Genomic DNA, 12,569 nt, shown 5'->3' on the forward strand with positions numbered 1-12,569 from the left:
GCATGCTCACTGCAGATAAAGAACTCATTTGGGCAGTCCTAAGAGGCACTTTATTGCATAGGATTTGGGGGCTGTGGCTCTCTCCCCTCCCACACTGCACTACATGGAGCTCAGAAGGGAAAAGACCTGGGCTGTGAGGAGTGGGAGAGAGAGAGCACAGGCAGGCACTTTCTGTGAGGGCAGGGGCATTCTGGGAAGGGGATGAGAAACAGTGGGTGTCAGGAGGACACCAGCCTGCCCCTCCCAGCACCAGCACGGAGAAGCCGGGCCTGGGTGGCAGTGACTTGAGTGTCAGGCAGCGCCAGCCGAGCAGTGGGCAGCCCTCACACATTTGCTGGGCTGTAGCACAGCAGGTGTAGCTGCAGGTTCTGGTCCCAGTGGCGGAGCAGCAGGAAGAGACCCCGAGCCGCAGCTTTGAGGGCAGCCAGGTCAAGGCCATCAGGCAGGTGCTGCGCCCGCAGCCAACAGTCGGCTTTAGCTGCCGCAAGTTCCCACTCGCCAAAGGCGGCGGCGCAGCGGTGCTCCAGCCACGCCAGGGCCACGGCTGTGGCCCAGGTCCGGCCCCGCAGGTCAGCACCGCCTAGCCCTTCGGCACCCTCCGAGACCTCAGTGTCGGAGCCCCTCCCGCTGTCCACCTGGCCTGGGCCCTCGGAGCCTGAGCTGGGGGACGGGCTGCAGGAGGCTGTGGCACTGTCGCCCTGGCCCACACCCGGTCCCAAAAGTGCCCAGGGAGAGGAGGCTGAGGTGGGGCTGAGGCTGGCGCGGTGAGCAGCGAAGGGCGAGGCGCGGCACAGGCGTTCCTGCGGGATGCGCACCGCTGCACAGAAGGATGCGTCCAGGCGGAAGGAGCCGGGAGCCTCCTGCAGCCGCACCTGAGGAGAGAGGAGGTGGGGGGAGAAGCGAGCTGAGACAGTGCCCTGGCCGTGGCAGCGCCACCCTCCACCTCCCGAGTCCTCACCAAGGGCAAGTAGTCGTGGTCGCTGCCTTCACTGTTGCTGTCACTAGCCTGGCCCCGGTGGGGGCTGCAGAGTCGGTGGCTGTCAGAGCCTCTGGCCCTCCCCCCACCCAGGCTGAGCCTAGAAGGAGGCTGGCGGGGGAGGCGAGGAGGACTTCCGGTGGCCAACTTGGGGTTGCCATTTGGGTTCAGGTTCCAGCCGGCCACCAGAGAGCCTCCCTGAGGTCCTGCAAGGGAGCCAGTCAGTGCCAGTCGTGGTCCCTAAACCTGCCTGCTCCTTACCCTCCCCCAACTTCAAGCATTACCTCTAGACTGCACAGCTGTGGACAGAGGAGTTGCATCTAGATGGCCCTGAGGCGCAGGAGAAGTGCTTAGGGGCTCAGCCAGCTCTGTAGGGGCACAGGAGACAGGGTGAGCTGGGAGGGCAGCTGGTGAAGTGAGGGTGGCACCAGAGAGGTCACCCAGGAGGGACTCTACCTGAGCTCCGCACCTGCAGGACTGAGGGTAGGAACTCCCTGGTGGTGGCATCCACAGCTACTGGGCAAGTGAAGCAGGAAGGGGCAGAGCTGACCTTGCTTGTCTGAAGGGCTCGGAGCCAGGACCTCCGGGCATGGCCTATGAGACCAGGGATCAGCAAGCTGAATGGAAGCAGGGACATCCCCCAGGCCCCAACCAGCACACAGGGCTTTATAGAAACAAATCTCAAGTGTTCTGCGTAGCTTTTCCCTCTGTCCACTTTTGAACAGAGTAGAGTTCCTTCTAGGAGCCAGCTCAGACTCCCTAACTTCAACAAGCAGTTAGACTGAACCCTCAGCTCATAACCGGGCTAGACCCTCAGGCTACCCAGAAATCGAACGTTTTGTTCACCACCCAAAGGAAGCACTGATGTGGTGCCTTTTCTGTCCACTCATTTCAGCACTGTCCAGCAGAACTTCCTGCAGTGAATAAGATGTTCTAGATTTCCATGATAACCACTAGCCATGTGTTAGTGTTAAGCACTTGATGTACTATACTGAAATGTTCACTCTTTGACTTAACAGTCCTCCTGAATGACAGATTTGTTTCTATGTTACAGGCCCTGTAAGTCATTAAGGAGATCACATTTCCCTCTCTTGGCTGCTAGGGATCCTGACAATTTGGGGTCCCCTGCTTGCTAGGGCATATAAGCTCATGGTGTGCATATCTTTAATATAACCTGATTCTCCACTTTAATTATCCCATTGCCCTGCCTTTTTTTTTTTTTCCTTGTCAATATGGGTGAGCCACCTCAAACTGTTTGTGAGCAATGAGATACAGAGTGATCAAATACGTAGACCTCCACTTCTGCCACTCTCTGCCCCATATGGGCTCCTGGGACCCTTGCCAGGCCCACTAGTAGCTCACCTCGGTCAGCCGTGGCCTCAGCCCCTCCACGGAGGGCCAGCTGCTCATTGTCCCGGACCACGGAGGCTGCTGTCAGCCGATGGAGTGCTTGGTCCCAAGCACCTTCTCTTTCAGGGGATGACAGAGGCAGTGAGCCATCATCACCAGGTCCCCACAGTGTCTCTAGGCCAACACCCACCTCCCAGCACATAGGCTGCTCCCCACACAGGGCCCGGATCACCACATGGCAGCGTGGAGCCTGGGGAGGCAGTGCCTCTGCTGGAGGAGCCAACTCCCCATTGGGGGGCAGAGCCGTGAATAAGAAGGGGGGTTCCATCAACATGTCCCAGTCCATAGGGGCTGGGGAGAGCAGGTTTCCTGGAGGGAGACAACCATAAAGGCAGGGGCAGTGTCAGGCCCCACCTCTCCGAGACCCTCCGCGGTCTCAGAACCCAGCTCCCCATCCAACCCTTACCTGAGTCATCCAGGCCCTGTCCCAGCTGCTGCACTGACTCAGGGCCTGGCCTGTCGGGTGCTGTGCCCAGAGAGGGGTGCTGGGGATGGCCAGGGACTGGGTTCACCTGGCCTGGGGGCGAGGAGAGGCTCCGGCCAGCCAGAGCCACTCTGCGTCGACGACCCAGCACCTCCGCGCTCAAGGCCCCAGACTGCACATAAGAAGTGGGGTCCACTGGTCAAGAAATGCAGAGCTGCCAGCCACTGCGCATGTAGACACAACTGACCCCAGAGCCCCTCGTCTGAAACTGTGGGTGGCTGCTCCCCACACTTAGGAGCAAGGCCATTCTTTATGGCCCCTGGCCCCTTCGCAGTGCTGTCTCACTCCGTGCCCCACTTCTCACTTGATGTTGTTGCTCGTCTCTGATTTTACTCATGGCTTCTCCCTCTTTGCCTGGCTAGCTTCTACTTGTTCTTTCAGATGTGGCTCTTGCTTTCCTGACTCCCTCACACAGGGCCAGCCTGTGTGACACTCTGACACTCCCCATAATGCTGTGTCCTTGTGCTTACCACGGTGTGTCACATGGTATCATAGATTTACCCACCTGTCTCTCCAGCTGGACTGAAGAGTAACCACTGCAAAATTTATGGCTTATAGCTGATGGCCAGTAAACTTTTGCTGGATACCTATTAGAAGGGATGTGGGCTGACCCTCACCTTGACTGGAGCCAGCGGGGGCGGAGGCAGGGGGCAGGAGCGGGAGCCCGCAGGTTCTCCCCAGGCCAGGCTGCGGCAGCCCTGCTGAGAAGGGAGATGCAGGGGAGCCATGCTCTCGGGGGAGCCAGGGCCCTGGGAGCCAGGGGACTCGCTGCTGCCTGTGGAACCTGGACCTGGCTCGGGGCTAGCAGAGCAGTGGGTGAGCACATACTGCTCCCGGATGTAGGACGACTGGAAGATGCGGCGCCATATGGCCGTATCCGAGGAGGGGTTGGGTCCAGGGTCTGTGACAGGCTCTGTCAGAGCATCAGTACCTGCTGGGAGGCAAGAGAACGGATCCCAGCCCCGGCCTCTCCCATGGCCCACTCCTCCAGCACAGCTGCACCCCATGTCCAGGTGCTCACTCTGCTCTGAGTCCCCAGCAGCCCACGGGCTGGACAGCTCCGCTGACACAGTGCCTGTTCCCAGCAGCTCTGAGGTGCCAGTGGGCTCAGTGCCAGGACTGGTAGCAGATGGTGCTTCCTCTGGGGACGGGAACACGGAGCCTCCCAAGCTCTGCCAGCCAGGTTCTGGGCCCTGGAGAGGGACAGGCATTGGAGAAAAAATGGGTGCTAGTTATATGCTGCCTCTTTTCAAACAGGATTGTAGATATCTCACCACAAGAGGCAATGAAGTTAATAAACCAGAAATGAAAGCCCTGTCCTGAGGAAGGAGGAAGCTTATGTGCTGATCAGAAGGTTAGCAGAGCTGCTGTGGCTGAAGTTCAGGTTTGGCCCTGAGCTTCCTGGCAGGCAGGCAGAAAGGCAAAGCCTCCATTATACAGCATTCTGGATCAAGACAAGGAAGTGTGCTTATTTCTTCTAGAGAGAGAAAGCTTTTTGTAAATCAAAATAACTACCATTTCTTACACTCTCATGCATGTCAAGTGTCCTACCAAGTGTGCACTGCGACTAATCACAGCATCCCTGCAGTAAGACTCAGTATGAGGAAATGGGCTAAAGGTGAGGGGGCTGGCCCCAAATCGAATGCTAGATTGCATCTAGACCCTGCTCCATCTGTTTCTGAGCATTCCAGGAAACAATCCAGATGGTGCTTTCTGTAGGGCACTGTGTGAAGAAGTGAGTGAGTTTCCACAAATCCCTCAGAGCGAACGCTAGAGCTCTGTGGCCGCCTCCAGTCAAAGCCAAGGACAACACATTATGGGACAATTTATTGGAAGACCTCATGAAGAGGACAGGCTGCAGTCACCTTGGGGTGTCCAGTGGGGGCCCTAGGGAGGCCAAGGGTGCAGTAGGAGAGCCTGGCAGGGAGAGGCACAGGGAGTGGAAGAGTTTTGAAGACATGCAGGGAGTTCCAACAGCTCAGGCTTACCCTGGGGGCGCGGGGCCGGAAGCCATCCACCCTGAAGAGTGAGCAGTACCCGAGCAGCCGGTCCCCAGGGTAGAGTGCTGGGATCTCCCGGGGTGTCATCAGTGCCTCCACCGCGTCGGGCACAAACCAGTCCACAGAGATGTCGCTCAGAGCGGGCTCCAGTGCCTTCCGCAGAGCCTGCACCAGCTGGGAGGAGTGGCCAGAGGAAGGACATGGGAGAGAGGGCCACACAGCCCAGAGCTGGAAGGCCACCCTTCCACTGATGCCATCTGCCTAGTCCCTGGGCTGAGGGAAGCAGGGTCAGGCTGGGGTCCAAGGGAGGAGTGGGGGTAGGAATAAGCAAGGGGACTGAGTATTCAGTCCTCAGGGTTTGGTCTGTCTCTTGGCCTGAGCCAAGCCTGGGGATGAGGTAAGATTTGTTGAGGATATGACACTTGGTCCCAAGAGAAAACCGAATAAAAATAAGATTTGGGGGCCAGTCAGAGAGCCATGTCCCCCACACCTTTGGCCTCCTGCAGCACCCCACAACAACCCCTGCAGCTCCTCTCCTGATTGGCATCTCAAAGGAGGAGATGAACTGGAATGGGGGAAGAGAAGTCCTGGTCAAGGGTGCCAGGAGACCCCACAGCTTAACTGGGTTCTATTGCAGGCTTAGGGTAACTTGGGGGAAGGGCTTCTGAGAGTAGGGAACAGGGCCCAGGCTCAAGCTCACCATGGGCTGAAGCCTCTCCCCAGGCCTTGGGAAGTAGGCCTGGCCTCTGCTGAGGGCAGACAGACCCTGAAGCAGCTGATGGCAGGCAGGCCCCAGCCCAAAGGAGAAGCACCTGATGAGGAAAGGGAAGCATCTGTGATCTTCAGGAGCCTCTTGGGGGCGGGGGTCAATTTCAGGTACCTGGTTCAGCCCATACCTGGCTGCCCCCCTGTGCCACCTCATGAGGTCCAGGCTTTGATGGGTGGCAGCAGCCAAGGGCGAGGCAGCGGTCAGCAGGAATAGCTGCCTTGGGTGGGCCCTGTGCTGGGGCTGCCCCATGGCCCACGTCAGTGCAGCCAGCACATCTGGGGGACCACTTGCAGCCTGCAGGGTCTCAACACTCTCGCAGATCAGCTGCACAGTGTCCTGGGAAGAGAAGGTATGCTTTGGCCACACCAGGCTTAGATAGCTTCTCCAGGCCCCCCAAATCCCTGACCATACTCACGTCACTGCAGGGTCGGCTCTCTGGGAAGAGGGGCTGCACTGCCATGCCAAACACAGCCAGGTTGATGAGTGTCTGTGGTGGTAGTGACTTCACAGCCAGAACAATGGCATCCTGGGGAGAGCCGGGGGGGGCACCATGAAGCAGGCACCAAGGGTGGGGTTGCCAGCCTGCCTTCTCCAGGCTGTGTGAAAATGAGGATCTGGCAGTGGGGATCTGGGAGAGGCCGTGCAGGAATGAGGCTGTGTGTGAGATGGGTTAGGAGGGAGGTGAAGTTTGTGGAAACCCCTGGAGGGGGTTGTGAATCCTTGGGTTTGGGATTGGGGTGACTGAATGTAACTTCACAGGTGAGAGAGGCTCTTGGAATCCAGGAGATACACATCTGTACGAGTGTGTGTGTGTGGGTGTGTGTGTATGCGTGTGTGCATGTATCTTTGAGAGGCAGCCCTCAGCCACCCTCAGGCCAACTGCACCTCTCCCAGCCCCCAGGCCCACCCGTGCCTCGCCCCCACAGGCCTTGTGTGCTACACTGCTGCCGTCCAGCAGGAAAAGGAGCTCCCGGGTAGCTGTGCCCAGGTGTCCCGGCTTGGAGCTCAAGTCTGGGCAGAAGCTCAGCACCAGCACGGGATTCAGCAGGATGTCCTTGTGGAAGCGCCGTTGCAGGAACCACACCTGAGCATAGGAGCCCCAAGTCATCCTGGGCCGGACTTAGTGCAACCCCAGCCCTGGCTGGCAACAGGACCTAGCCCTCAGGCGGCTTCTATCTGATATACCCAGAAGGGCACCTTTTCATATGCCTTTGAAAACAGGCAAGAGCAAAGGCAGGTGGCTGTCCCCTGCCTGTCATTCCTAGTCCCTATCCTTGGAGACACACCCCAGGGAGACTTGCGTGGGCCCTCCTATGACAGCACTCATCTGCTCTCTGGGATGGTGGTGGCAGCTACTAGGAGGTCCTGCTAAGAGCAGAGCTGCCCACCCCCACCCCATTATAACATGAGCCTGCTTATCTGTTCCTTGTGCACAAATGCAGCCAGTGTTGGGGTCGGAGGCCAGGCCAGGACCCCGGGCAGCCATACCTGCCGGTCCCCATCACTGTCCCTTCGCTGTAGCCTCTGGAAGTCCCGGCGGGCCCTCACCTGGGCCTCATATTCTGCTGAGCTCAGGCTGCCAGCCTCTATCATCAAGTGTGGCTGGTGGGGCTCTAGGGAAGAGGAGACACAGCTGTTAGAAAGCCCCTGTCTCTGGACCCCAGTGGCTCAGTCCCACTCTCTTGGGAGGACCTTGCGAGTCCAGCCTCCCTATAGCATGGGGCCCACCCTCACAGATGACTTGATTCATCTGGCTTGGGACCCAGAAATCTATACTTGAAAAATGTTACCCAGGTAGTCCTGAAGCAGGTCAGAGCTGGCCCACTGTGTGCCCCAGTCTCTCACCACTGGGGTACAGCAGGATCTCCAATGCCCGGTCACAGCGGTGGCCCTCTGCTAGTGTGACACAGATGGTGGCTGCAGAGCTGGCATGAGGGGGGGCATCTGCCCGCAGAGCATGAGAGGGGCTCTCCAGGCCTGAGGGATAGTGAGGCAGGGAGAGGGGTTGATCACCCACCCCAAGCCAGTCCTAAAGCACTGATACAACCTTCTGGACAACAGCGGCGTGGGCAAGGATCATGCTGATTCAGCTCAGCTCTCAGATCCTGATCTCTAGGGTTGGATGGACAAGCAGAGGGATTTTGCCCACTTTCTTGGGCTGGGAGGTGGATTCCTGGTTCCGTTCCTGGCTGATCAGTTACATATCAGCCAGCTGCTGATTTAGCATCCTCCCCCACTTCTTGCACAAGGAACTCCACTTCATTGCTTGGACTAGTCTCAATTTAATCATCTTTCTTCCCCTTGGTGAATGGATGTGAATAAATTACACAGACAAACCTAGGGGGTGGTGTGTGTTGTGTAGAAGCTTCCAGGGGATGCTCCCGCCAAAACTGGAGTTTCCTAAGGCTTAAGTCCTTGGTTTTTTTGTTTGTTTGTTTTTTTGAGGGGGGGGCGGTCCTGGGTTCCTCCTAGTACTAAGCCCTGAATTATTCCCTAGTCAGCTATGCCAGGAGGGGCACCCACCTGCCAGCAGGCATGGCCCAGTGACCAGCATCTCGAAGGAGAAGGTGTACAGGGCAGGGCAGCGGGCAGGGCCTGAGAACACATCCCGAGGGGCAGCAGGCTCCTCCCAGGCAAACCCTTCCTCCTGAGGGCTGCCCACCCCAAAGCATCTGGTGGGGCTGAAAGGGAGTACAAGGAGGGTCACCGGGCCACCACCAAGGCCCCTAGCCCCTCTGGCTGAATGGCCCAGCCCTTCCACACCCTACCCATCCCCCAGGACACCCTACCAAAGCCCCCTCACCCGCACTAGACCCAGAGAAGCCGAGGGAGGGACGAAGAGAATCACCATAGGCCCAACCTGTCGTCACAGAGCCCCGGAGGCCTGGGGGGCCCCGGTGGGCCTGATGAGGCCAGCGGGGTGAGCACAGAGGGGAGAGCCACGCGCAGCACCCCATCAGGCCTGGAGGGCAGCTCCCGGCTGCTGCACAGAGTCACTGTCATGGTGCCGGCCGCGTTGATGAGGCCTGTGGGCAGCACCAGTGCAGACCGGGCCTGGGCCGGATCCAAGACAAGATGACCTATGGTGAGTGAGAAAAGGGGTCAGAGGGAGCTGAAGTAGAGGAGATGGGGGAAATAGGAAATGACAGCATGCACTGATGCAGGGGAGGCTGGGCAAGGGGTACTTTAAAAAGTTGGAGGAACACAGGGCTTATGTGTTGATGATGCAGAATGGAGGCATGAACTGAATGATGGCTGATGGAGAGGCAGGCTGGTGGTAGAAAGACCTGGCTATCATCAGGAAAAGTAGTGATGTCCTGTTAATGGAGAGCTGAGGAGAAGGGGACATGTCCACACTACCCCCAAGGTCCTAGGGGACCCATACCCTCTGCCCTTCTTCCCCTGCCTGCTCATTCAACACTTGGGCATCATCTTCCTAAGGACCCTCCTTTGTGCGCTGACATCTCCCATAGCGTGGGATCCAGCCTGCTCATAAATCCCCAGCTCATGAACAGTCAGGGGCTCCCCATTGCCCACTCCAGAATTTTCTACCCAAGAGGGGTTTAGGAGCAGTGATCTGCTTAGAAACTGGCTAGAGGACACAAAGCTGTACTTGCATACTGAGCACACCATTCTACTCATATTGTAGGTTTATTTAGGGACAGGTGGAATCAAGGGGGTCACTGGTGCTAAAGGAAAATGGCCAGGTGTGTACAGTGGCAGTCAAGGCCTTACATGGTCTGGCTCCAGTCTGCCTTTATAGCCCTTCCCCACAATAATCACTCATCCATTCTTTTGAGAAATGCTTGCAGAATAAATGGGAAGAAGAAGATGGAAAGAAAAAAGGGAGAGAAAAAGGAAGAAAGGGACTTCTATCCTAATCAACTGCGGCTTGGGGACAGCCTGATAGGGGGAGAGAGCACAGGATCAGGTTTTGAGTCTCAGCTCTGTGACTTCTAATTCCGCCCTTTGGTTAACTCTCTTGTTTTGAGGAGCCTCAGTTTCTTCATTCATGAAATGGGAGTCATAATAACCATATCTAAATGACTGGTGAGGAATGAGATAATGTACGCATAACACCCAACACAGAAGGGCTGTTGTTATTATTTTCACATCTGTAAAAGGGGGATAGAGAACAGCACTTCCATTACATACCTCTCTGGATTCAAATGAGGTGATATCAGTGACTGGACTTTGTCAACTGTAAATTACTACAAATACGAGGTATTTTATTACCATCACTCAACACAACTTACTCCCAAACCTTTGTTTACACCATGGCCCCTGACAGAAGGGCCTTTTCCCTCCTCTCCACTTCACCAGTCATACCATTCTTTTTGGTCAAATTCTGGCTGTACTTCCTTCTGGAACATTCCTGGGGCCTCAGCCCAGAGTTTACTCTGCCCTCTAACTATCTGCTGGGTTGGTACCAACTCTGAACACCACTGGACACGGTCTCTCCTACGGGAAGGTAGATCCCACATGCAGGAGTCAAATGAATGTACAAATAAACGAAAGAATGACGTGCAAAGCACAAAATTTGGCTCAGGAACGGGCTTCCATTCCCCAAGCCAGCACTCATATGCCACATTCCATGCTGGGCCTTGGAGCTGGCCAAAGCCCTGTCTCAGGCTCGGGAGCTAACGCTCCAGTGGTGGGGAGACTGCTGTGTGGACTGCCAGCTGCATCTGTCTCCCAGGCCGCAAACCTCAAGTCAGGCCTGGGTCACATCGCCCGGGCCCCTGGCGCACGTCGGGTGCCTAGTCCATGACTGTTGCACAAAGCCATGAATTAATGAATGAAAAAATCAGTGGCTGGAAGGGGCGCGGGCAGGGGTGGGACGTGGAGCGGGTGCGGGAACCCGAGGGCGGCTGGCTTCCGGGGGCGGGGCGGGGGCGCCGGCACTCACCCTGCGCGCAGCGGCGGGGCGTGGAGGCCCCCCACCCGGGGCCCAGAGCGCGGCAGCAAGCGGCCTGCAAGCGTCGCCGGCTCTGCAGCTGGAACGAGACGCGCCGTCCGGCCGCCTCCGCCTCGAAGCCCGAGACCACTTCGGCCTCCGCTAGTGGGTACACGAACACGCCTGGGGCGGGGGGACACAGGCGGCGTCGGACCTCGCCGCCCCCACCCCCCGCGCCCCGCCGCCCCGCGCCTCGCGCACCGCCGGAGCCTCACCTTCCACCGGCTGCGGCTGCGGGTTGTGGTAGGTGAGCCGGGCCCGCAGACTGAGGCAGGGGCCGTTGGCGCAGGCCCGAACCCAGGAGTCGGTGAGGGGCAGCGGCGTCCAGCTGGAGGGGCAGTACAGGCCGGGCATGGCGCCCCTGGGGGAAGGGAGCTCGGTGGTGAAGGGGGCCGCAGGGTGGGTCCCGGCCGTCCGACCCCGCCCTCCTGCAGGCCGCGGGGAAAACCGAACTCGGGCCCTGGGAGCGCCGGGCTGAGCCGGAGGCTGCCGCCGGACCGACAGGTGGCGAGGGGAGGGAAGAGGGGGATGGCGTGATGGGCATCCTAGCCGGTTACCTGGGAAGCCGGGGCGGAGCGCAGCTCGGGGCCGCGCGGAGAGCCGGGCAGCCGAGGGTTAATGATTAACTGGCGCTCTGGGCGCCCAGCGCTCCCGCCGCCTGCTCCTCCAGGAGCCGAGGGTGGGGATGGGGGGGGGGGGTCACAGCTGTTCCATCGCCCGCTCCCCGGCCTGGCCGCCGCCCCCGTACCTGCCGGCCCCCCGGGGCTCCCCGCGGCTGCCAGCTGTCGGAAGTGGCGCGGGTGGCGAGATGGAAGATGCTCTGGGTGAGGATCAGGGGGGTTAAAGGGCCATCCTTTAACCCTCCTCCTGGGTGTCCCCAGCCCAGCGAGGGACTCCCGGGAAGGGTTGGGAGGGGGAGCCGAAGGACCGTAGTCTTTCCTTCTCCTGCACCTCACCTGACTAGGGCGCACGCAGAGAGGGGCTGCAGGCAGAGTGGAGGCGGTTGGGTGGGAAGAACGAGACAGGGAAGTGACAGGACAGGGTCTTTCAGAGGCAAGACCAGGAGAGGCGTTGGGGCAGGGGGATTCCCTGGGATCCGTCCAGGGCACCCACCTCCCCCGACCCTGGCAGATCTGACCTGAGAGTAGGGGCCCCACAGCCGAGCTGTCGGGGGATGCGGCGGGCTGGGTCTAGGGATCGTCACCCACCCGGCGGGTAACCCCAGCCTCACCGTCGCGTCCTCTGCAGAGTTCTGGGCGCCACAGCTGGAACAAGACGGATAGGGCCTCGACTGCGTTTCGGGCCGCACTCAGTCCCGTCACCTTCGGGGACCGGCTCGGGACTCCCGCTGAGGCAGCTCTGAGTCCGCGCAGGGGCGTCGGCTCTGCGGGTGCTGGTCCCGCCCCCGCTCGGGAAGGCCGCCCCTTCAGCCTGCCCCGGCCCCGCCTGCCGCTGCGGCGGGCTGCTGCTCCTCGCGCGGCCCCCGCTTCGGGCGCGGTGCTGCCTCCGCGCCAGCCTTGGCCGCTCCAGCTAGACAGGGCACCGCAGTGCAGGGATCGCGTCCCCGCCGCTGCACAGTCCCCCACCGAGGAGGGACCCGGGCCTCCGAAGCCCCACCCTTTCCGTCCTTCAGGAAGTGAAGCGCTGTGCAAGTGCAGCAGTGGGCTCAATCTGCAGCCTCCCACCCCCACCTAGCACGGCAAGGACTCCAACTATCCCAGCATCACCCCACTTCTCGCCCTGGCTATGCTTTCCCTTAGTGCAGTGACCCTCTTTCATCACTGCAGTGATCCCAGCGCTTCATCGCCGCAGGACAGTCTCCCCATCCCTAAAAAGCCAGCCTTTTTCCTTTGCAAAGGTCTCCTTCATCGCTGCAGAAATCTTCCCGCATCCCTGCAGCTGTCTTCAGCTCTTGTGATCGCTTCAATGGCCACTCACTCCACGGAGGAATCCTCCATCACTGCAGCAAGTTC

At 59.2% G+C, this 12,569-nt stretch overlaps 1 protein-coding gene across 11 annotated transcripts; it reads right to left on the bottom strand.

Annotated features, from left to right (window-relative positions):
* Positions 1-33: 33 nt before the first annotated feature.
* On the bottom strand, positions 34-12,181 carry VWA5B2 (von Willebrand factor A domain containing 5B2). 11 transcript variants are annotated; one of them, XM_059391411.1, is made up of 21 exons: positions 11,828-12,172; positions 11,154-11,378; positions 10,812-10,957; positions 10,549-10,719; positions 8,488-8,719; positions 8,163-8,320; positions 7,485-7,616; positions 7,128-7,252; positions 6,568-6,723; positions 6,055-6,165; positions 5,767-5,975; positions 5,571-5,682; positions 4,859-5,044; positions 3,892-4,063; positions 3,488-3,804; positions 2,793-2,982; positions 2,339-2,695; positions 1,433-1,570; positions 1,261-1,344; positions 959-1,182; positions 34-872 (listed from the first exon to the last, which is right to left on the bottom strand). In XM_059391411.1, the coding sequence occupies exons 3-21, from the start codon at positions 10,948-10,950 to the stop codon at positions 324-326; spliced, it is 3,762 nt and encodes a 1,253-aa protein (XP_059247394.1). In that variant the 5' UTR covers positions 10,951-10,957; positions 11,154-11,378; positions 11,828-12,172; the 3' UTR covers positions 34-323. The 11 variants fall into 11 exon arrangements, with proteins under 11 accessions (XP_059247394.1, XP_059247396.1, XP_059247401.1 ...); XM_059391413.1 differs by having other exon boundaries at positions 11,345-11,416; XM_059391418.1 differs by having other exon boundaries at positions 8,500-8,719; positions 11,154-11,416.
* Positions 12,182-12,569: the final 388 nt, after the last annotated feature.

The sequence above is a fragment of the Mustela nigripes genome, chromosome 2, assembly GCF_022355385.1.
Source record: "Mustela nigripes isolate SB6536 chromosome 2, MUSNIG.SB6536, whole genome shotgun sequence".
Lineage (NCBI taxonomy): Eukaryota > Metazoa > Chordata > Mammalia > Carnivora > Mustelidae > Mustela > Mustela nigripes.